At 47.0% G+C, this 23,913-nt stretch overlaps 1 protein-coding gene across 4 annotated transcripts in view; it reads right to left on the bottom strand.

The window, feature by feature from the left end:
* Positions 1 to 13,308: 13,308 nt before the first annotated feature.
* Positions 13,309 to 23,913, bottom strand: part of DLC1 (DLC1 Rho GTPase activating protein) — a 345,892-nt gene continuing 335,287 nt past the window's right edge. For all 4 annotated transcript variants that reach the window (XM_037055279.1, XM_037055281.1, XM_037055280.1 and 1 more), the window contains 8 exons: positions 23,457 to 23,616; positions 23,138 to 23,336; positions 21,352 to 21,565; positions 19,556 to 19,670; positions 18,799 to 19,017; positions 17,534 to 17,751; positions 16,635 to 16,808; positions 13,309 to 15,891 (listed from right to left, as the gene is read on the bottom strand). In XM_037055279.1, coding sequence (XP_036911174.1) covers positions 15,771 to 15,891; positions 16,635 to 16,808; positions 17,534 to 17,751; positions 18,799 to 19,017; positions 19,556 to 19,670; positions 21,352 to 21,565; positions 23,138 to 23,336; positions 23,457 to 23,616 — 1,420 coding nt within the window. In that variant the 3' untranslated portion in view covers positions 13,309 to 15,770. The remainder of the gene's footprint in view (positions 15,892 to 16,634; positions 16,809 to 17,533; positions 17,752 to 18,798; positions 19,018 to 19,555; positions 19,671 to 21,351; positions 21,566 to 23,137; positions 23,337 to 23,456; positions 23,617 to 23,913) is intronic.

Genomic DNA, 23,913 nt, shown 5'->3' with positions numbered 1-23,913 from the left:
CTGGAGACAGGTCTCCCTGACGTGGCTTTATGCTTACGCTGACCCTTAGTCGGGGTGACATGTACCTTCTTCCTACTTCTTGACGTGGAGGCGGAGGCTCAGGCAGACTAAGAGCGGGAGTCCTGGAATTCTCATTCCACTTAATTTTCCCATCAATCGTGTCCTATGACTCCTGCTACCGGTGCTTAGCGATATCAAAGCCACAGCCGTGCGTGGAAGATTAAGAAACAGGCTTCGTGGGGGTGAGAACCGCAGGAGCTGGCTCCCCCTCCGCCTGGTAAGCACACGCGCTGCGGAACGGCCCCCCTCGGCCTGGACTGCAGTGATTCTCAACCCCCCCCCCCCACCCCCCCTGTGGGCTCCACATTCCTGGCAGGGGGTCTGGGACTCATTCTAGCCCAGGGAAGCGCCAACAATCCACCTTCGCATTTGAAGAGTATCATAGGGTGAGTCATTGAACCGGATATCTCTACCTCGAAATCCGCTCCTCCCCTCTCCCTCTTACACCCCTCCACTCCCAAATACCTGAGACAAAGCAGGTGCTAAAGATAATGCTTAAGGGAAAAAAAAAATCAGGTAGTAGACCCTAAGCCCTCTTGTGTCCAGGGGATTGTTAAAGGGATTTGTCGAGTGCTGAGGTCTCCTCCCTGCTTGGTGGAATGCCAGACTCCCCTGTGGACTCAGCTGGAGAATCCTAGTCTGAAACAGCATCTTTGAACCAAGATGCAGCCCCTCCCGTGGCGCTGGTGGTTTACATTTGGAAGCACTTAAAGGGCATTGGGAGGTGTGAACCTGAACTTAAAACCTCGGCCCTTGAACCTCATTTGCATCTTTGAATTTTTTTTCTCCCCAAATTGTTGCAACCAAATTAACTGTCTTCCTGGCTCCTAGCTCCCTCTCCCAGAGGCGAGGCTAGGAGGAAGATAGGGGGGTGTGAGGAGAAGTGCTTTATCTGGGGAGAGAAATGTGGGCTGGAAAACAAAGAATGGTGATTAAATTACATGGTGTGTGTTTCCTGCTCACTGCGGAGTAATGTCTGGGCTGTTCAAAGATTTTAAAGCCTTCTCCAAAACGCGTTTTCAAAAGCCCAGATTTCTATTTGGTAGCTGTTTATGCCGAGAGAACTAAGTATCTTATGACTTCATTGCTAATTCTTTAAAGGAGAGCTGGTTGGGTAAGGCAGTAGGTAAATGACTGGCGGAGATACAATCACACCTACCAGGGCGTTGGCGAACAGAGACCCCTGGAAAATTGTCAGAGTAATTTGAGGCAGAGACCAGGAAAGCAAGGACATACGCCCTGATAAAGCCGTAGACAGCTGAGATCTTAATCACGCAGCTGGGGAAACACACCTTGTGAGCATTAGGAGATGAATCTTACTCTGGCCATTTGTCACAAGAGAAAGGGAAGAGGCAGCATCCAATACAAATGCGTTTGTCTACCCTGACCCTACTTAAAATTTCCTCCAGCCCCCACTAACCCTGATTTGAGGGTAAATATAAATACTTAAAGATTTTATTTATTTGTTTTTAGAGAGGAGTGGGGGAGGAGAGGGAGAGAAGCACCAGTGTGAGTGAAACGGTCCTTATTCAGATTGATGGTCTCAGAGTCCAAATGGGGAGAAGAAAGATATCCAACGGCCAGTCCCTCTCTGCTTCCTGCGTCTCTCACTGCGAGGCATTCATAGGGCCCTCAAGATGTGCTGTCATGGCTTGTTAGATTTCTGTTTCCCCAACTGGGTGGAGACTCCAAGTTGGCAATAACCGCCTCTGGGGTTCACGGTGTCACCCCAGAACCTTGAGTACTGTAGGTGTTTGGAAATGTCTGCTGTTGCAGACGTGGCCCGGGGAGGAGGCCCGTCCACCCAGCAGAGCCCGGTCACCAGACGGCCCTCCTCCCACATTGTTTCCCGAGCTGAGCCCGGAGCCGGAGCCTTGGCGGTAGGAAATACGTGTTCGTCATCCTGTCTTCAAAGGCGAGGTTTGTTGGAAAGCAGATGGTCTGAGTTCTGCTCCGCACATTTTTCGAGCGCTGGCAATAGGCCAAGCCCTGTGTCAGGGGAAGGGGACAGAGAAGGGAGTAAGGTAGTGTTTGCTTCTGAAGGGGTTACTGTCTAGTAGCAGAGCCAGAGCAAAACCAAAACAGAACAAAAAACAGCAGCCCAGACAATGACAAAATAACGTGGCACAACAGAACCCGGCAGCAGGACACCTCGCCCATTCCGGGGCCCTTTAGAGTCTCTCGAAGAATGAATCAGAGTCAGTGAGGTGGAATTTAAAATTGTCCACTCACCTGTTCTCACAGAAGCGCTGGAAACCTGGGCAGCAGGACCCTTCTGCTACTTCAGGGGATGCCGGTGGCACAGCTGGGTGGCGCCCCACTTGCTAACAAGGACAGAGAACAGAACAAGGGCAGAGCTCCCCGCCTGTGGGCCCCCAAAATCTTCACTGGTCAGGAGGTCATTTCGTTTTGTTTTGCTATTTTTTTAGCCCTCAGAGACTTCACATTTTGAAAACTGATGTCTGTCAATTGAAGTGCACTGATTAAGCAAACCTAATTAATTAGTTTTCTTATTATAATGTATCCACCCCACCTGTAACAGCTAGTTAAAGCTTCTGATGATCACAGGATAGCAAATGACCCTGCACTGGGGAGGGTGTAACTCTTGATAGTAGCCAACAACATCCTTAATCATCAGGGTAGAGTTGCTGGGCAGAGATGAGATTTGTATTAGCATTTTCTAGTTTTTTTTTCTCTCCCTTTCTTTTTCTTTCCATCTTTAAAATACCAAAGTAGCAACTAGTTCTTTACTCTGGTACACACTAACTGTGAATCAGGGGCTGTGTCTAACTATCAGATAGTCTGGAGCAATTTCCACCTTTTTTATTGATGGGCGTGCACACATTCCACGTAATTAAGTTTTTTGTTTGACATCAGCCAGTCTTTCTTCCATTCCAGCTCTCCACGAAGTCTCCAGCACCTTATGGAAGAGACTGGTAAACAAAATAACTGTCTCCAATAAACTAGGGAATTCAAGAACCTAAGACATCAAGTTAAGAAATAAAAACACTCATAGGTTCCTGATAACTATCGAGGAACCTATCTCCCCCTCTGAGGGCTCTGCGATCTTTTAGAAGGCGACCTCCAGGCATGAGGCTCATGTTCTGGGGCTGGAACCGCATGGGTGGGGCTTCCCTGTTCTCCAGGCCAGGAGATTTTCAAACTTTCCAGGATTTCAGCTACCATTTACCCTTCCAAACCCAATCCTTCAGCCGAGCTTCTCTTGGGAACTCGGGTCCCACGTTTCCAACCCCTACGAGATGGCTGCACGTCGATGCCCTGCAGATGCCTCGGTGCATCACAGTCTAACTCTCAGTACCTTCCTGTCCTGATCTCAAATCTGCTGCTGCACTGCTTACCCCTGAGGCGGCGCCCTGGCCCCCCATCCAGGTGATGGAGTGCAGTCCTTTTCTCCCACTGCTCTCTCATTCGAGCCAGACTGTCAAAGAGTCCTGACTCTAGCTCCTTATTCACTCTTCCCAGTAGCTCCCCTCTTCTCCCCACGCCACTCTCTGGGCTCTGATGCTGTGAGTCTTTTGTGGGTGTTATTGTGCGGGACTCAGTATCACTCCGCCTCTGCTGGACTTTCCACAGAATCTGCCCTCCACATCACCTGCAGATTTTTCTCTTAAAAAGTCAGAGCTAATTCTATTGCTCCCTCGAAAGCTTCTCCCAAGCTTCCCATTGCCTGTGGAGTAGCTTTCAGATTCCTTACGATGGCACGCAAGGCACGCAAGGCGCTTTTCGACCTCGCCGGTGCCTGCTCCTCCGTCCCCGGTCCTGCCACACCTTCCCAGACAGAGCGCCCTCCTGCGGCCACGCAGGCCCCTCCTGCTTCCTCACCAAGCCAGACTCCTCCAGGCTGCCCCCGGGGGCGCCTCGCCTGGAACACATTTGCACCCTCTCCCCTCTGACATCCCTCAGCACCAGCTCGGATGTCATCTCCTTTTGCGGGCTCTTGGGTGGAGTCTGCAGCTCAGCACATTTTGTTAAACTTATTTCTCTGTCTGTCTCCTTGGAAAGAACTATGAGCACCTCCAAGTCCAGAGGGGTCACGGATACTTCTGCGTCTTTCCTCTATTGGCACTTAGTAGGTACTCAACAAATCTGTTGCGTGATTAACCAAGTGAAAATCTAGAGCCAAGGCTGAATTCTACAGCAGGAACTCCACAAGGAAATGAAACTTCCAGGCCTTCAGCACCTTGCTCTTGGGGTCTGGCCTCCCAGGCTTGGGTGGTATTAACCCTAATTAATATTAATCTTATGAGTACATATAGTTTACTTTAGGCGCCAGTTTAAACTAGGAGAGAATAGGAAACAGACATTCAGAAGTAATAGTACATAATGCTTACCCTGCGTCCAGCATTGCTCCAGTTTCTTCACTGGTATTTTCTGTCCTGCTGGTATGAGAACGGAGATTAAGTAACAACTTCCATGAGATCACGGTTAGTAAAAGAGAGCTGTCCAGAGTCTGTGCTCCCAGCCACCACATAATACAACCTCCAGCGTGAGAACATCTCAACAGCTAGGGGAGCCTGAGGGCCCATTACGTGTCAGGTTCTGTTCTCAATGCTTGATGTGATTTGAGTCGGGAGCTCTGGCTGACCTAAGCTAGCTCCGCTTGGTTTCCCTCATCTGTGAAGTGGGATAATACTGCCTCCAACCTTCATAAAGGTTTGTAGGAAGGATGAAAAGTAAGATGATACGTGGAAGAGAGAATCGTGCAGACTGCATGCTTCAGTGAACAATTGTCCCTGCCACCCAATGGGCACTCACAGCATTAGGGAGTAAAGGTGAGGAAAGAAGGAGTGATGTCACTGGCAGGCAGTGAGGAGACAGGGGCCCCAGCCCAGCAGAGGCAGACGCGTGAAGACACTCCCTCCTGAGCCCCCGACGGGGGTCATGGGAAGAAACAGCTGCACGGAAGCATGCCTCTGCTATTTCACTGAGGAGAGAGAAACATAAGGGCCCTGCAGGCTGAGTGTCCTCGTGCAAACGCGGCCCCTGCTCACTGGTTGCTGTTGTTTAACACCCCCAGGCAGTCACAGCCTAACCTGCGTCCACTGCTGCAGAATCTGGTGCTGGGGGCCAGCATCTCCAAAGTCCCTCCCAGGTCAACACTCCTCACTCGACAGCTTCAGGCTCTGGCTCACCAAGACACTTTATAAACCTGTCCTTCCTTGCTGGGGAGAGTCACCCCTTTTGAAAGCTGCCCTTTTCCTGGGAAAGAAAGAGCCCATTGCTCCTCCCTCACAGAGGGACTCTGATGCTCTGTGCAACCCCGTTCTCTCCCTGGGCAAATCTCTTTGGTCTTCAAGCTTATGCGTCCGCACCCCTGAACTTCAGAAAATTTTGCTTTGACCACCACCACCCTGCAGCTGTCCCCTTTACCTGTCTAACTGAGTGAGCGACCATTAGCTTTGACCCCAAGGTCTGACCACATCCACTCATGTTCTCCCTGTAAGGAGGTGGCTCTCCCTGCCCTCGGGGGGCAAAGGATGAAGAACCCCTCGGGTTCTCCAACTGATATGGGCTGAATACTCGCATCACCACACAAGCAGGAGAAACACAGAGATCTTTCTCCTTTGCACATTCAAGGGAGCTGAAGAAATAGTTTTAAAAATCTTCTCCTTTTATAGATTTTTTTTTAAGGGATGTGAGATGGGAGGGACAGGTGTAGGAAAGTGTGCGAGACGGAGAAGGAAGGGACTGAGGGAAATCAGAGGAAGAGTCAGTGAGGGGCCAAACAGGCCCCTGGAATGAAGCTGGTTTGAAGGATCAGGAGAGAAAAGTCACAAGAAAGGGAGGAAGGAATGTCATGATGGAACAGTGACCAGAGTGACAGGAATCCAAACTTCAAGAGGGTGAGAAAAGGAAGCGGCCAAGAAGCGAGTGGGAAAATTGGCAGGAGAAATGGCATTTCATTAGGTGACATAGGAAGAGACTCTGGCTCTTTGGGTGTCTCCAAACCTGGAGACGTGTGCAGGGTGTGGGGTGGTCAAGACTTAAGCATCTAGTGAATACATTCTAGCAATTAAACCCTTGCACTAGCCCCTCTTTTGTTCACTTCCTTCCCTCACTGCTTGGTTCTTTTGTTGTTTGAAGGTGTTGTTCTATTTGGAAGCACTGTCTTCTATTTCCTGATTTGATCTCTGTACATATGTGTTTGGGGATTAAATGAGTTTAGGTCACAGAACACTGGAAAGAAGTGGCTGAAAACAAATAAGTGGAGTTTTCAGTCTTTGAAATTGCTTTCTCATTCTTTCATGAACCGCCACTGTCAAAGATCACCAAAAATGCCACCATGGAGTTTAAATGGCCACGGTCCTTTGATGTCAGGCTGAACTACCCAACGCAGTCGTTCGAAAGGGCAGGCTGTGGATGTGCACGGCCCTGTTGCATCTCTCAGGGTCGAAGGCTGGCTGTCCATTCCCATGGGGGGCACTGTGGCAAAGATGAACCTATTTCGTCTTCAGAATTCGGGGTCAGTGGGTGAAATATTCTCTAGTTTTTTGAGATATTGCAACATTTCGCATGGTCCCGGGGGTTCAAATCTCTTCATGTTTTAATAATCTTTACAGACTGTGCGAACTTTTAATTTCCTGCTTTCTTGGAATGGTTTTCTGCGATCTATTCATATTTCGACATTTTGAAATACTGCAACAAAGTAGGGCTTGGTTCATCTTTGTTATTGGAAACATGCCTCCTATCAGCTGGCCCCAGGAGTCAGGCAAACTAGTTCTCTAGGGCGTGTCAGTAAATACCCCATGGTCCTGATTAATTATCCCCCATGCTCCGTGCTTGAGGGGGCCAGAAGCCGTCACTGGGCTGCAGGTAGTAATGCTACCCATGCTTCTTCTGCAGGAGGTGTCGAGGGCCTGGGCAGTCTCTGCCTTTAGAAGCCTTCATAAGCCTCTCTTCGCTGAGAACACTCTCAAATCATGTGCTGGTAAGTGACTTCACACTTCGTTGGAAGAGGCTTCTAGCTTTGATTAGCAGTTATAAATAATACATACCTATATAGAAAACAAGAAGCATGGTACATTAATTAAAGTTATACCATGGAGTTTGATAAATATTTGACAGCTTTAAAAAAGAGTGGAGCGTGTTCCATGAAATGAAGAGTTCTTTGGAGGCAAAAAAGTGCTAGAATCCTTCATGGAAGGTATGTCTTTGTCTTAAAGTTGATACTACCTCTCTTTGCCCTCACTAAAAATAAATAAATAAACATTTTTTAAAAAGAATTCAAACTAGGTGAAAGAGATCAAGAGGTACACACCTCCAGGTACGAAACAAATAAGCCATGGGGATGTCATGTACAGTGTAGAGAATATACGCAATAATAGCATACACGTTTTGAATGGTGGTTAAGTCTCCAGGGTAACTGCACTTATTGTGGTTTTCATTTCACAGTGTCATCAAATGTCGAGTGACTGTGCTGTACACCCGAAAGAAGTAGAATATTATACATCAATTATACTTCAATTAAAAAAACTACCATTGAAGGGCTCCGACAGCTGCTGCTGCATGGCCAAGCTCTCCAACACTGAAGGAAGCCTGCACCCCAGAACAAGGAAAGTGAGGGGGCAGGCACAGACCACGGAGGGACAACTGCGGTTGTTGGGACAGCAATATCTGTGAGGGTCCCTTTGCTTGCAGTGAGCTGAAGAGAGCACTCTGAATCATGAAGGATTCTTTCAGATTAGCTACAGCTGTAGCTCCAGTTTGGAGGCAGAGGGATCCTTCAGTGGCAAAGAAAGAGCTTATCTAACTCAAGCTTGAGAAACACACAAGCTGGTCTTAGGCTGAGGGAGATGCAATTGTAGTCTTGTGGCTGGTGGACTGCTGAGGGAGTTACGTGACTGGAAATGTGGTCGGAGTTTTACAAATATTTACCACTTTCTTTCTCATTCCCTTCCTTCTTTCCTTTCCTTTCCTTCCTTCCTTCCTTCCTTCCTTCCTTCCTTCCTTCCCTCCCTCCCTCCCTCCCTCCCTCCCTCTCTCCCTCTCTCCCTCCCTCCCTCCTTCCTTCCTTCCTTCCTTCCTTCCGTCCTTCCTTCCTTCCTTCCTTTTAAAAAATATATTATAGGTGGAAGAGAGAGAAAATATTTGGATTGCTTGGAAATATTTTTCAACCTTTCAAATAAAACTTGTACAAATACAATAGCCACTAGCTACATGTAGCTATTTAAAGCTAAGGGAACAACAATGAAATAAAATGAAACATTCAGTTCCTCAGTCACTCACATCAGCAGTATCCAAAGTGCTCAACAGCCACATTGGCCAATGGCTGCCCTAGGAACACGGAAGTGGATTATTTCCACCACAGCAGAACGTTCTCTTGTACACGGCTGCTCTAGCCTTTCTCGAGTCTCTTTGCCAGTATTATACAGCTACTTTATTTCTTTGAGCCTCCTTACCTAATAAGTTTCCTTTCAAGGACTACTATGAAATTTATTTATTAATTTATTGATGAGCGAGAGGGAGAGAGAGAAAGAAACATCGATTCGTTTTTCCGCTTCTCTGTGCACTCATTGGTTGCTTCTTGTATGTGCTCTGACCATGGCTTGAACCTGCAACCTTGGCGTATCAGGATGATGCTCCAACCAGCTGAGCTACCTGGCCAGGGCCTGTGAAATTTAAATGTGATATTCATTGCATGGAAAGCATACATCCCAGTACCTGGCACATTATAGTGCTTAATAACGGGTAGAGCAACAAGTCCACTTAGCCGAGAGCCAAACATGTTTGTCTTTTAAAAAGTACCTGCAAAGCTTTTTGAAACAATTTCCTTGGGAATCAGACTACTTTTATGGGAACAAGTCACTCAAGTCACTCATTGTGACTGATGAGAGCTGTTGTCAGTCATAAAGAACGTAAGGTTTTTGCTTTCTGTGATGCTTGGTATCTCAATCAGCAAGAGAGAGAAAGAAATGAAAATCCCCTATGAGGAGCAATATTTCCAGCCCTAACTCATTTTTTTAAAAAAGTCCAATGAGGTGGAAAATCTCTGCAGAAGTGTTTATACCGTAGCAGTCAACACAGCCTTGGGCCCAGGCAGGCAACCAGCTCCGCTAATGGGAACTGTGTACACACAGCAAGGGTAATTACTCTGGGCTACAGCTGCCAACTTGATTTAGCGAACTCCCTGCCTGCAAGGACTGATCATTCCCTGGAGAACGGACCCAAACTCACTGCAACTGCACAGACCCACCCGAGCTTCCTGTGCTGCGGGCTCTTTGAGGTCTTTTGTAATTTGCATTCCTTAGGCCAATGGAATTTAAATTCCTTAGGCAAATTTCATCCTGATGGAACACCAAGATGACATGCAAGCCATTATCTCATTGTTTAGGATTTCTGCCTTATAATCATTAATGTGTGCTCCAACTGGCAGGTGAGGGGAGGCATTTGGGCTCCATTCCATTCTGCTTTCAGGAGTGTTCCTCTGCCTTTCGACAGCCTCTGCTTTACCTAGCACCTTCCCAGGTATCTCAGTTGTGCTTCATGATTCTCTTGTGTGTGGGGAAAGGCACAATGAGGTATAGCAGGAAGTCACAGGACGGGTTTCTGGTGCGGGGTTAGACGTTAGAGCATCTGGAAGTGTCGTATCATAACACTGTAGAGTGAGTGCACTTCCACAGACCACATGGTCCAGCCTACTACACATGGCAGTGCGGGATAGCCCACGGCCCCCAGGCTGCAAGCCTGTACAGCTTGTTACCTTACCGAATACTATAGGCCATTTTAACCTAATGGTGTTTGTGTGTCTAAATTTATCTAAACATTAAAAAAAAGTACTGTCAAAATACAGTATAAAAGACTGTGTGTGTGTGTGTGCCTACATTGGCCGTGAAGGGAGGCACATCTGGGGGAGGAACAGACTTCAGGAGGAGGGAAGGAAGATGGGAGCCAGGGAGGAAGAGAAAGGAGAGAAAGGAAGAGCAGAGAGAGGAGGAGACCCAGAGAGGTGAATCCAGAGTAAAAGGGAGAAGGAGAGACTGCGAGGAAAGAGGAAGAGAAAGGGAAGGGAGTGAGCATGTGAGTGCGGACCTGTGCGTAGGGCAGGCAGGCCGGGCTCCGGTCTCCCCTCTGCCCCAGACCTTCCCTCTGACTCCTTCACCAGCTCCAGGCCGAGGGTGCAGAGCAAGCGGACAGTACGCTGACCCTCTGCCTATCTTAAAACCACCCAACCCCAGAAGGAAATCCAGCATTGTAGTAGGGTCCTGCTTTTTATTTATGTATTTATTAAAAAATCAAATGTATTGGAGTGACATTGGTTAATAAGACCACAGAGATTTCAGGTGCACATTTCTGTGATACTAGGTCTGTACCTTGCCCTTCGTGCCAGCACCTAAAGCCAAACCGTCTCCCACCACCACGTATCAGGCCCTTCCCACCGTTTCCCCTCTGGCAACCCCCACCACACTGAGGCTCCTGGACACAGACAGCCTTTTTATTCAGCTACACTTCAGTCAACAAGCAACTGCATACACACACAGTGGTCTGTTTGAGGTTGTGGTGGAGCCGGAACACACCTGCTGCCTAGCGGCCTCACGGCCGTCATAAGGTCTTAGCGCAATGTCCTGTGCCACTGGGATTTCAGCCTCCGCGGAGTGACGCTACCAGCTAGAATGCCTGCGGCACTCACCTGGGCCCAGAGCTTCCCAGATGTTTATCTTCCCTTTGTAAACCAGTGTGACAGCCCACTGCCTCTCTGCGTCCCTGCTGCCATTTCCCTTTAGAAAGATCAGGAGACTTTGAATGTTTTACTACTCACTGGCCCTAGCACATACAAGGCACCCCAGGGGGCACACATCCAGGTGGGGGTGGAGGGAGGCAGCTTGGGGTCCTGTTTCTTTGGGAGTGGACAGGGGGGCCTAGGGTTTCCCGGGTGGGCTCGCTCATTGTTGGTGAATTTCAAACAGAAGAGCAAGAATGTAAAGCATGATGAAGATAAAAAGGAAGAGCCCAAACGGTCAGTTATCAAACAGGATCTCCCAAACAAAGCAGCCTGAGGAGGGAGAGGCAGCATGCCTCTTTATCTAGTCCTGAGGCTGGAAATGTGTCTATTCCAGATACTCAGGCTCTTGCACTGCAAAGAAAAGCCATCTGTCAGGGCGCACACTCCAGTTCCTTCTGTGTTCGTGGTGACGCTGGCGTGAACAGACTGACCGTACTGCCTGTTGCGCGGCAGTGTCATTAGGGTAAGCAGGCGGTGGCACCCAGGTTCGCCTACGTGCTCCCAGCGTTGTGCCTCTGCCTCACCTAAGGACAAGGACACAGCTCTCAGCACGTAGCATCCAGGTTTGCGTACGTGCTCTCAGTGGTGTTGGAGCCTCCACGTCACCAAAGGGCAAGGCCTCAGCTCTCAGCACGTGTCCTGGCATACGCAGGGCAGGGATTTAACTGTTTCCCTTGCGCCCAGGGAGCAGTGTGAGATGGCAAGGTTGGGTGGGTCGCAACCCCACCACATGCCTAAGTGGTCTGTGCGGCAAAAGGGGAGAATCGTGTCCTGGGTTTCACAGGGAGGGCTCAGTGGAGTCTTTGTACGTTTCTAATCATATAGTCAGTTTGCAAACAGAACTGTGGATTCTTTCAACCCTTACCCTGAAACAAAGCATTGCCCTCATATTTAATGACTTAAATTAAATATGACTTAATAATAATTTCTTTGAGACTTTGACTAATGTGGTTACTTTGCTGTGGATCTTCACTTTCCTAAAATGCTTTTTAAAAAAGATTTTAAGAGAGAGAAGGGAGAAAGAGACACATCGATCTGTGAGAGAAACAGCAACTGGCTGCCTCTTGTATGCCCCCAACCAAGGACCTGACTGGCAACCAGGCATGTGCCCTGGTTAGGACTCAAACTGGTAACCTATCAGTTCCCAGGCTGGCACTCAACCCACTGAGCACACCAGCGAGGGCCCCCAAATTCTTGACTAGTGATGCCGAGGCCATGTGGATTGGCTCATGCTATGAGAAATTTGCCTCCCAATTAGGAAGAGATGAGCGAATGGGAGATGGTCTGGGGCAGTGGATCTGGGCTTAAATCTCAACTTCTTCTTCTAGCTCTGGGTACCTTAATGGTCAGTACCCCCACACATACTCACCTTAGAAAGAAGAGACTGCCTGTGCTCCATGGGGTCCTGTGAAGCTTAAATGCACACGTGTAACAATGGACAGAAGTGACATAAAGACCTAAGAATGAGCTGTAAACCCCACACCTCTACTGCCCATCTTTCCTGCACGCACGCACACACGCCCCTAAACTGGCCATGTCGGAAAGTGCCCATTTGAATTATCTTCCTAAGTTTTTCTTTAGATTTTCCTTTTCAAAAATCTCACTCATCTCTATCAAGCCTGAACGAAAAAAAAATCTCTTGAAGAACCATTTAATTGTGTTGGAATTTTCCAAGTAATTTTATCCACAAATTGGTAGGCAGGATGCTTTAACAAACACCTTGAGTTTTGTTAAGATCTTAGCTATCCCTCCTCAGCACAGAGAAGCCCATCCTAATGTTTACTACGTGGCATTGCTTCTGTTTTAGTACCTTGGAGGGCAGGTTTTAACTCTATGAAGGCCGGGCAACGTTAGTTTGCCTCACAGCTGTACCTTCAGCACTAAAGAGCATCAGGCAAACAGCAGGTCCTGGCTGACTAAATGTTTGAATAAGTTAAGTTGACGGGGCCGCTGAAGTCATGTAGATCTACCTGCGTGCTCCTGAGAGCATCTCCTCCATCCCGGTGACCTCATGAAGCCGATGAGTAACTCGTGGCTTCAGAACTGTCCAAACTGAAACAGGAGGTATTTCAGGCCTAAGACATTTTGATTTCATTCAGCCCCACAGAAACTGGGTCTGAAGAGAGAAGCAAATGAAAAAATCCCTTCAGTCTGGGTGTGTCTTTGAAAAAAATCATAACGAAGTTAGCTCTTTCTCTTTTTCTAGGCTCACAGTGAATAATGGTCAAAAACCAAACCTACCTCTTCTAAGATCAATACCACATTTTATCTGAGAAACACGCTTGGTTAAAATTCCATCGCAAAGAATTCATTTAAAATCAGCACCCGTAGCGTCTATCTATACATAGTATCTATGCATCGCTGGTCATTCAAAGGTTACGATTCCGTAAGGTTTAACAATTTCCAGTCTCAGGATGGGCAGTGAGTGACGAGACTGAGCGAGGGTTGGAGACAGGCGGTGTCCTTGATTCTCCTCCTTTTCAAATAACGGAAGCCAAGGCAATCAATCCCATTTGAGCAAATAATAAATTTATTAGGTGCCTACAAGTACAAAACACCGAAAGCTGTTGCAGGGGGGTATAAAGATGTGCGGGAAAAGAACCCTGCCCTCCAAGAGCTTACAATCTAGGCCACTGGTCACAGGGAGGAAGTTGTGGCAACATCACTCTAGGGCACGCAGGCAGAGTTCTTCCAAACGTTCACACCCTTTGAAATCGCCTCTTGTCAAATATGGAAGAAATCCTTTCGATAGGAAAGCCAAACAGTGGGAAAGAGACCTTTGGTGGAATGAGTCGGTGACCTTGGCTTTGCTCGTGAGCATCTCTCTGGAGCTGTTACTTGTTCTTGTGACTTCCTCAGCATCATTTCCTAACAGCCTTTGGAGAGCATCTCTGGGCTTCCCGAACGAAGCTTCGCCAGGGTTTCCTGTTTGTTAGCATGTGGCTCAGCTGCCGCTCGGCCTTGGAATGACTTGCAGTCTGAGTTTTCCTTCGGCGAGTCTCTGTTTTCACTTCGGTTGATGCTAGAACAACATACCTTGCAGTCTGAGGTTCTCAGGGTGGGGGCGAGATGCAGTACGAAGGAGAACAGGACAGACTTTTCCCTTAAACATTTAATAGTGCACTCAGCGATTATATTCTGTACAGATACAGAGCACGTTATAAACCTCTTCTTTTATTTATTTTTTTCTCTTAGACTGTATTCATGTAAAGTGTATTTACATTAGGAAAAAAAAAGCCTTGAGGTACAAAACCCAAAAGATTATCTGAGGTATAAATACAAGTACATTTTAAATAATAATCTTTATCATGCTTAATCTATGTTTGAAAGCACAGTGGACATGTGTACATGTGTCTTCATAGAATGGTATATACAACATACAATCTTACAAATCTGAAAGCCATTAAAATGGAATATACAAGTATATCTTCATGAGGAACACTGATATCCAAAATACTCAAATTTTAACACTCTAACCTGTTCCCTCCAATTCTTCAAAGACCTTTGAAATAACACTGACAATGGTAACTAAATTCTGTTATAACAATATAAAAATCCTTCTCACAACTCTCACTCATACATTATTCACTTTGACCCATACTAAATAAATTCACTAATACTGTCTCTTACGTCAATCTTCACCATTACAGTAAAACCTGAATAAAGAAAGACCACCCTTCCAAAAAACTGTCCTGGAGCTTTGCTTTTGTTTCTTATGATGATAACAAGTTGCCATTACCACTAAACTATATTCCAAAAGCATCATTATAAAGGGCAAAGAAATACAGGGAAAACAAAGCCAAAAGAAGGTCAAAGCCAGAAAACCTATTTGTTTTTAAGGGCAATCCAATGAATAAACAGCTTTCAGAAACGCAACTTACAAACAACAACTAACAAAGGTTGTTAATAACAACTTACAAACAACCTTTGTGGTTGGGTTAAATTAACAGCATTTCCTTGAGACATACGTAGCTTCCTATGTCCCTGTGCATTGTGTGTCTGAAAGACTTTCTGTTTTAAACATGAAAATGCAAAGACTTGTGACAAGTCAAACGTTTTGATGCTCGATTCAGGAGTAAATGATAGAGTGTTCAGTTCTGACACTTCACCTTCTTAGAAAAACCAAAGCACAACTGTGCTTTGGAATGAGTAAGGGGGACTTTTCATTCCTCAACTAATCTGTCCTGGTAAAAAAACAATGTCACTATGTGCAATCAGGTCTAGAGACAAACTATCTTTGAAATGGGAGACCAGAGTAAATTTATTACAATTACTTTTCAGGTAAAGAAGAGTTTGGTAGAAGATTCTGTTTAATAACTAAGGGGGAAAAATGGAGAAGGGTAAGCTGTCCAACACCCCCAAATAAATGGGTTCCCTTTCTGGATGGATCCATGGGTAGTCAGGTATTCCAGGTTAAACTGAACCCGATGTGCCAATATCCTTCCCGGAAGCGTCTCAGTGTGCCAGACACTGCACCCCAACTTCCTCATCTCTGCCATTCAACCAGCAACAAACAAACATACACACACTTCTCTGTGCAAACCTTTCTCTGCTCATCTCAGTGAGAAAACATGTCAAAGAGTACCAACTATTCCAGTGGATACGCCAGTCCCTCAACACGCTGCAAATAAAATGGCATAGGTACACATACACCAGTATCACAAGAGAATGAAGTATCTTCATTATCTTCCTCAATGTACTTAAGAGTTTTGCTTCTCAGAAGCAATTCGCATAAGAATACATTTTTTTTGCACAGTCTTATATATTCCAGTCAAGATCTATAACACAGACCTTCAGCAAACAGGAAGCAGCTTTAAAAATGTATCAAATCGCTACAGTCAATTCCTGTACTCCAACGTGTCTTTTTGTTTCAGGGTTGGTGAGACGCAGAACCCATTTTCCCAAGGACCAGCAAGGGTTCTAAGAAACAAACACCCAGACGGTGGACACAGTTGTTCTGCCTCCGTAATCACCTGGATTTGGTGTCTTTGGTGTCAGTGTTGGGGTTACAGAAGGAGTCTCGGATCTTGACAACTTCAGCCGCACACAAATGTCCGAAGGATTTCGTGTACCACTCTGGCATGTGGCCTCTAGAACAGAAAGGAAGAGCAGATGAATTCTTTGCGCTGGAAAGCCCTGAAAGAAGCTGCAGGGAGTTTCAAAGGCACTTCTGTTTCTCGGTCGGCACAAGGTGTGAGTAAAGCTCACCCTTAGTGTGCCAGGGTCATCTCCTGGCACCTCTGCTCACCCCGGGGACTCAGGAAACTACGGACTAAGTCCAGAGACTGAGTAAAACTCTTCAGGGGAAGCTTCAGCATATAGAACAGAGTACACGGAAACTTGCAGAGGTATTGAGATGTAAAGACTCCCAATGAGAATTTATTCCACATGAGAGCCACTTTGGAAAGAGCTTTCAGAGGTTCATTTGTTTTTTGTCCATAATGCTGAATTTCATTAATTTTCTGATACTAACACAACACATCTACAGCAAAGTATACAGGCCTGGTTGATTACTAAAGGGGCATGTCATGTTATTCAGACACCTCTGACTATAAAATGAGAAACATCTGCTTGCTCGTTCAGACTCTCATTTCCTGTAGCTTTAAATTCATGGCAGAACCACAATATCCACATTACTTTAGGGCCATATTTTCTAAGGATCAAAATTAGGAAGTGGTATCCAAAGGCCAGGAAATGAAGGTGTTACTTATTCACTTCTATTCATGGAGTAACCAAGACACCACATGTATTCACTCGAACCATTCTTTGCATCAGACTAACAGTCTCGGTGTCTCTTGTGACTCCAAGCCACCAAGTCAGAATCGGAACGTACCTTAAGTCAGCCCTGCACATGTAGGTGAGCTTGGATTTCCCGGGCCCGCAGGGCTCGATCAGATACCTGGACAGGAGCACATTGGCCCGCACCCCCACCACAGGGGCCCGGTCGTGATCCACGGATGTGAGCAACAGGGCGCAGGCCCCCTTGGGTAAATTAGTTCTCCATGTCCTGTAGGAGACAGAACCAGAGGAAACACATCAAATTTCCTGGAGGCCAAGTTGAAAATGGGGCCTCATTCTTCAAGACGGCCGAGGGCCCACCCCCGTGGGGACGGCCTCCTCTGAACTATTGGGCAAGGACCCTGAATGACTGCTCTGTGCAGAGCCCCTTCCCCAGTGGGGGCCTGTGCTCACACAGCCAGTCCTTCCACAGATAGCCCAGCTGCCGTGCGCCTGAAAACCACTCTCACATTTCACAACCGCATCGGAGCAGGAGCGTGTAAATGAGTGATGCTCTGTTGGGAACGTTCTGGACTAAAGATGCGACAACTCCTCAAAGGTTTTTGGAATTCTTCTTTCAATGTCTCCAGAGAATTAGGATTTAGACCTAAATCAGCTTTAGCCACAGCACACTTGGAACCCAAATGTTATTTCCTGGCTTATGCATCCTTAGCTGTTTCTAACAAGAACAGCAGTCTTAAAAGGGGCAAGAATCTGTCACCAAGGAGCATATTCAATTCAATGTGCCTCTCTCTGAGCTCAATTCCAAAACAGTCTAAAGCGTTTCAGGGATGAACCCATTACTGGAATAAAAGTAGATAGATTTTCTGTATTTGCAAGGGTTCAACACTTTAACGGAGACACATATTCTATTTTACGTAACGTTACCATCTTGTAAGAGGCAGTGACACACAGGCTCACCCTTGCCCCGACCACCAGTGAGGACGATCCTACCTCAGAACGACGTAGTCGCGAGCAGGATGGGGAGCCATGCTGTTTTGGACGTACTGGTAAACTTCCGTTTGGCTGTCCAGGGTCTCGATCACCTTCGCATCCAACAGGTCCACATCCCACAGGTGTTGCTCTTTCAGTAGGCGCTTTAAGATGTCCTCCGGCATGGCAGGGACTTCGATGGTGGACTTCCAAAGCCTCAGAGGGGGTCCTTCGCTCACCTGAAAAGAGGAAGTAGTTTTCAGTGCTACGACACTTCACACATGCCTGGGCTTTGAAGGCAGATTGTGAGCTGAGTACATGGTCCTCTGTTGGGGGTGGATAATCATCATGGCTTTAATAGGCTGTCACCACTGAGTGTATCTGAGGGTAGGCTGGCGTGAACAGAACCGCTGGAGTCATTTCAGGTCAAAATTGTTCCATCTGTTTTCCTGGGACCCACATTAGGGTCAATGCCACGAAGGAGGATCCTTTATTTGCACCTTTAAGCCTGCGTGGCCACCCAGACCATGCTCATGGTCTATTTCTTTTTAGGGCGAGAGATACATTATCAGCAAATACCTGCTAAACCTTACAACATGCATCTGCCCTCACAGGGCTTCCAGTCCCAATAAGTTAAGTTTTCCCCCAACTGTTGTGTGCTAATTAAAGGACCAAGAGTAGCCCTGGCTGGTGTAGCTCAGTGGTTGAGCACTGGACTGTGAATCAAAGGGTCATAGGTTCAATTCCCAGTCAGGGCACATGCCTGGGTTATGGGCCAGGCCCCTGGCAAGGGGTACACAAGAGGCAACCACACATTGATGTTTCTCTCCCTCTCTTTTTCTCTCCCTTACCCTTTCTGTAAAAATAAATAAATAAATAAATAAATAAAATCTTTTTGTAAAAAAAAAAGGGCCAAGACTAGAGTGGGACATGCAAGGGGATTCTCACCCAATTATGGGAAAAATCTAAATAGGTTAGAGAAGGCCCTAAAGCCCAATACTGCCTACAGAATTCCCCGGGCCCTCTAGGGTGATTCTGTGGCAGAAGGATCACACTGGCTGTTCTGACTCCTCTGACAAGTCAGACGAGTTATTCCTCACGGGGCTGAATACCTGAATTCACCACTCTCATCTGGGGATCTGAATACCTGGCCACCCAGCTCTACAAGAAGGAGTGTGAGTGTCAGATGCCCGTGAAGAGCTGTATTGGTAACAGGGTCTCATCTCTGAAGAACCCAAGCCCTGCCCCCTGGAACTCAACTGGCTGACAACAGAAAGGGGACTTACCTTCTTATAGGAGAGCTCAGCCTGCTCAGACGTCGAGCAGCTGACCCAGCCTTTGAACTTCTCTTTGACCTCTTTAAACAGGTTGTCCACGCACTCCTGGAGGAAGTGTTGGTAGTCAGCTGACTCGTCATTACAGAGGCGCCCTAACGCTTCCAGAGTGAGGGGCTTCAGTTCTTGTTCCGTGTAGGAATTGCGACATCGGCTCATTTCCTCGGGAACCTGTGAGGGACACGAGACCGAAGGGAGGTCGATCCACCTGTCCGCATTCTCGCTGCCCATCCGTGGAAGGGCCAGGGCAGAAACAATGGACCCTCAAGGCAGTGCAGGCGGTCCAGCTCTGTTTCCAACAGATGGAGGAGGTCCCCGCCCACCTCACACGGCATCAGAAAAATACAAACAATCTTCCTAAAAAGGCATCTGAGTAGCTTATTACAGTGTAAGAGATCCTTGAAAAGTCCCGGTAGCAGGTAAAGGGACTAAAACGAGGCTTATGTTGACGAAGGCACATCTTGCAGATACAGGAGGTATTTCAAACCATTTGTTGCTTTTTTTAGTGGGTATGGAAGTGGGCAATTTCATTATATGTACTAACTCTAATGAGCTTATATATTATAATATATCTAATGACCCTCTCAGATTATGTATATAACCTCCAGCTGCAGAAACGATCTTTTGCAAAGGTATGAACAAGTACTGTACTTTAAGACTTTGTTCCTATCCACATTATCCTTAACAAACAACATTCCTAACTCCTTACCTGGAAAAGCTTCTTGCACTCAGCAATCATATGGGCCAGACCTTGGGTGGCAGCCAGGTTTTCATTCAAATCTTTCTGATCGGGTTTGCCCAAACTTTGTTTTCTTTGCATTACCCTAGGCAGAAGAAATAGGAGGGGAAAGATTCAAGTATTTATTTACTTTTAATTCAGTGTGTTAGCTGAGGAAATCCAAAGAAGAGAAAGAAACCATTTCACTGGAGCCTATCTGTCATTAAAGGTTCAGGAGAACTTTAGCCCTGGCTGGTGTGGCTCAGTGGACTAAGTGCTGGCCTGCAAACCAAGAGGTCACTGGTTCTATTCCCAGGCAGGGCAAATGTCTGGGTTTCGGGCCAGGTCCCCAGTGCGGGGCACACAAGAGGCAGTGATACACTGATTGATGCTTTCTTCTCTTTCTCCCTCCCTTCCCCTCTCTCTAAAAATAAATAAATAACATCTTTAAAAAAATAAAATAAACTCATATTATAAATTATCTCCCAGAAGACATTTTTCTAAAAAAACGAGAGCTTTACTTGAATCCCTAGAATTTTTCAGTTTTTCCAACAACATACAAAACCCACGAATGAAAAAGAAGACTGTTTTCTAGGAAATCGGGGCTATTTAAAGTGATCACTTTAAACAGGTTATTTAAATAGGGCAGCGGGTCAGGAAGAGGGGCGTGGGGTGGGAGGCACCGGCCACTGGGGTAAATAGCGTCACTATTCTTCCCAGTTTAGACAAACAGGACCCTCCCAAAGGCGAAGGGAAAACCCATTGTTTCCTAAAGGGCCCTCGTCTTATCTGATGCCGCTCCTCTGCTCATCGCTCTTCCCCACCCCATTGAAGTCGGAATGTCTCGTCAACAGTTAGAACTGGTTGATATTTAAGCACTGCGTGCCTTCCAGAAGCAAAGCTGCTTCAACCAGCACAACTAGGTCCCAAGCTCCTAGGTAAGAATATTTGTCAGATTCCTCTGGAGCTGAGGGACCGGGATCAGCTGGCTGGATCTGGCACGTGGGGCATGCCAAGTTAGTGGTTCTTCGGTCACACACTGCACCATGAGGCCGTCATGTGGAATAGCCACGTAAGGCAGAAGCTCCAGCCGGCTACTTACTTAACTGACATTCCCCTTATTTAACAGACCTGCTTTCCCCTTATGTGAAACAGATACCACCACCACCTTCCCCTGCTATGACTGTTATGAGGATTAAAGGGGAAGTTGATGAATGTCAAGGCTGCAATCCTGTGGTGGGGGCAGAATAGGCACCGGGCAAACATCGGCCTCTGTTATTTTCCAGATTCTCTGACTTCTTCTACAGGCCCTCCCACCTTGTGCACATCCAAGGACAAACTCTGAGAACCGTGGGCTCACGCCAGGTGTGGTGCTGACTTTGAGGCTTAACCTTATCTTTTGCTCTTTCTAGACCCAGCCACTTCCTTTCAAGGAGCTTGGCTTTCCTGGCCACACAGAAGCCAAGGCAGCGGGGCTCTCACCCCCCATCTACCTGTTCAGTGAATCTGTGTGACCTTGCAGGCAGAGGGCGTGATGACAAGGTTACATAGGGCGCCGGGAGCAAGGTGGGGGTGAACAACCCCCATGGCAAAGCATGAACTTTAATCTCTCTCCCCCAAACTAGATTGTTCAGGAAGTCACACCCAGGGCTAAGAAAGGAGGGAAGAGGCCAGCAGAGGAACCTGGGCTGTGAAGGAAGAAGGCCCAACTGCTCTTTGCTTGACTTAGGTGTGAACCCCAGAGACCATGCGGACAACCCTAGAAGGAGAGGGAGGCGGACTTGTACCTGGGGGAAGAATTCTCTCTCTTCAAGGTGTTGAGGTGGAAGAGGGAAGGCGCTAAGCACACGGCCAGGTTGGTCGGAGTCATCTGGTTCTCTTTCACAGCCGCGGTGACGTCACTCAGGAAATAGAGGAGCGTCTGTAGCACCTCCCTGTTCTCGTCGGGCAGGAGCATAATGGCGGCCTTGATCGCCTGGAGGCGCTGGTCCTTGGGCACATCTGCACAACAGCAGCATTTTCCCCGTCAGCTCAGTGATTTTCCACGGGCATTGCAAGGAAATGTCCCAAAGCAAACACAGCAGCATCAAAGAGCCCAGCCCGGGCCTGAACAAGCACTTGCAGAGAGTGTGCTCGAGGTTAATATGGAAGAAATTAGGGCTGCGCCAGCGTCACTGCCCTCAAGTATTTCCTGCCGGTGGAGGAGTTAAAATACTTTAAACACCCACAATGCCAAGGCACTCCTGAAGCCACCTCAGAGTTCAACTCCAGAGGAGGCCTGCTTGTGTAGTTTTCAGAACGCCTTTTCTTTCCTAAGTGCTTTTTAGAAATCCCCAGTTTACCATTCTGAATGACTGAAAATGTTATGCGCTTCTGCTTTTGTTCAGTTTCAATGAAAAATCTTACCTAAGCTCCGTATAAGAGGAGTAAAAACTGAGACTTCTTAGTCTTTCCTACAAAATGTTCGGTATCTCTGGGGACTTTCCTAATTTTAACCTATCTGCTCATCCCTGCAATGACAAAAGGGGGCCGTTCAAATATTCAGTCAATTTAAAGGACAGACATTTATTTGACTGGTGATTTAAGTTTTCGAAAGCCCACTGAGAGATTACTGTAAAATTACATACTTGAGAACTAGACCCATAAACTAATACACATGTAGAAAATGCAGAACCCAAACTTCGGGTCTCCTTTTCCAGGCAAATCTCTCTTTTAAAAAAGGCATGTGGTGGAAAAATCAAGTCACTCTGAGGCAGCTCCACGGGACAAACTGATTAAACAGCTCCATGGTTACAATACATAACAAATACCTTGGTGGGGAAAATGTGACCTGTGTTTTTATAAAATCTGAAAGGATGAAACAAATAATGAAATAATCCAGACCAGCTCCATTTCTCATAAAATAGCGCCCAACACGCTAGCTCCAGACAATCTGAGCTCGGAGAGAGGCTGCTTTCAAATTACATTGCTGTAATGCAACCCTGGGCCAAGAAAAACACACGGCTGCAAAAGCTGTAATCCCGATCTTGATCATTAATTTAGATAACTGTTTGCTTTAAGCTTCACTTAAAAGTGAGAAGGGCATGGGTATTGTTTTCCCAAGTATTTCTGGCAGAAGCTGAGACGAATAACAGAAAAAGATGATTTATTCATTTTTACACCGAGACAAAACACTCAAGACACCTGTGAAATTTTAAACACACAACAGGTCCTGCTGGAGAGACGTGAAGCAATCGAAATGTCCACAGATGAGGTGGAGAGATCTCTGTACCTGCCCTTTTAAGTTTCTTAGACGACCCTGTTCTAGAGAGCAGTGAAAGAATGAGCTATGGAATCAGAATAAAAAAAGATACCGCTGCTTCAGCAATTAGAGAATGATGACCAGGGACATTCATTTCTGTGTTAGTCCATAGATCTACAGAAACCTTTCCACAAACCAGGAGGCAAGGAAGAAACAGATGACACGTGTTTCCAGGAGGCCATCAGGTGGGTCCCAAAGAATGACATCAAAGGAAGCTGGAGGTTTCAGCTGGTCCCATTTTCCCCCCAGTGTTGAGATCGAAGGACACTTACACTGGTAGATCTGTAGGAAGGTTTCCGAGAGTTTGTTCGTCATGAGTGGCTCGGGGAGGTCTCGAAAATACTGCTTCAACATGTCTGCCACGTCATAGGCAGACTGCCCCTCATAGTTGACACAATCTACGGTGCTCTCATTCATCTGGCGCAGGGCCTGGATCCGGGATTTGACGCCCGATTTTCTGAAGAGCCCAACCTGTGGGAAGACAAACAGTACGTGTCCAGAGGAAAGCTACATCTTCACTGCAGCACTAGAAAAGGGAGCGCGCCTCTGGGCTTGGGCGACGGAGTGGGACAGGCAGGCAGCAGCTCTCACCTGGTCCAGGCAATGGTTGCGGAGGTAGCGCATGGCTTGCTGAATGCTCTGGGGCAGGGGCTGTCCCGTGCGCTGCACGTTGACGGTCAGAGGGACCCCGAACACATTCCGGTCCTTGTAGTCTGGAACCTTGATCCTTTTCATGAACTTGGGCACAGCCCTATTTAAAGAACATTGGTGGGAAGAGGATAATGTTTACTCGTCTGTCCACTCTCGTCCACCTCCGTAGGTGAACCCTACTCCTGTGTCAGGAAGGTGGCTACTTAAATTTAAATTAAATAAAATCAGAAAACCAGGTCCTGAGTTATACTAGCCACATTTCAAGCACTCACTAGCCATTTGTGGCCAGTTGCCACCATACCGCACTGTGCAAATTTAGAACATTTCCACCACCCTAGAAAGCTCCGTTGGACAGCGCGGTTATAGATCTCCTCCAAGGTGGGGCTGCGAGGCCAGT

This window comes from Sturnira hondurensis, unplaced genomic scaffold (genome assembly GCF_014824575.4).
Source record: "Sturnira hondurensis isolate 20B ecotype Veracruz unplaced genomic scaffold, ASM1482457v3 Scaffold0008640, whole genome shotgun sequence".
Classification (NCBI taxonomy): Eukaryota; Metazoa; Chordata; class Mammalia; order Chiroptera; family Phyllostomidae; genus Sturnira; species Sturnira hondurensis.
This window is presented reverse-complemented; position numbering and strand designations above follow the sequence as displayed.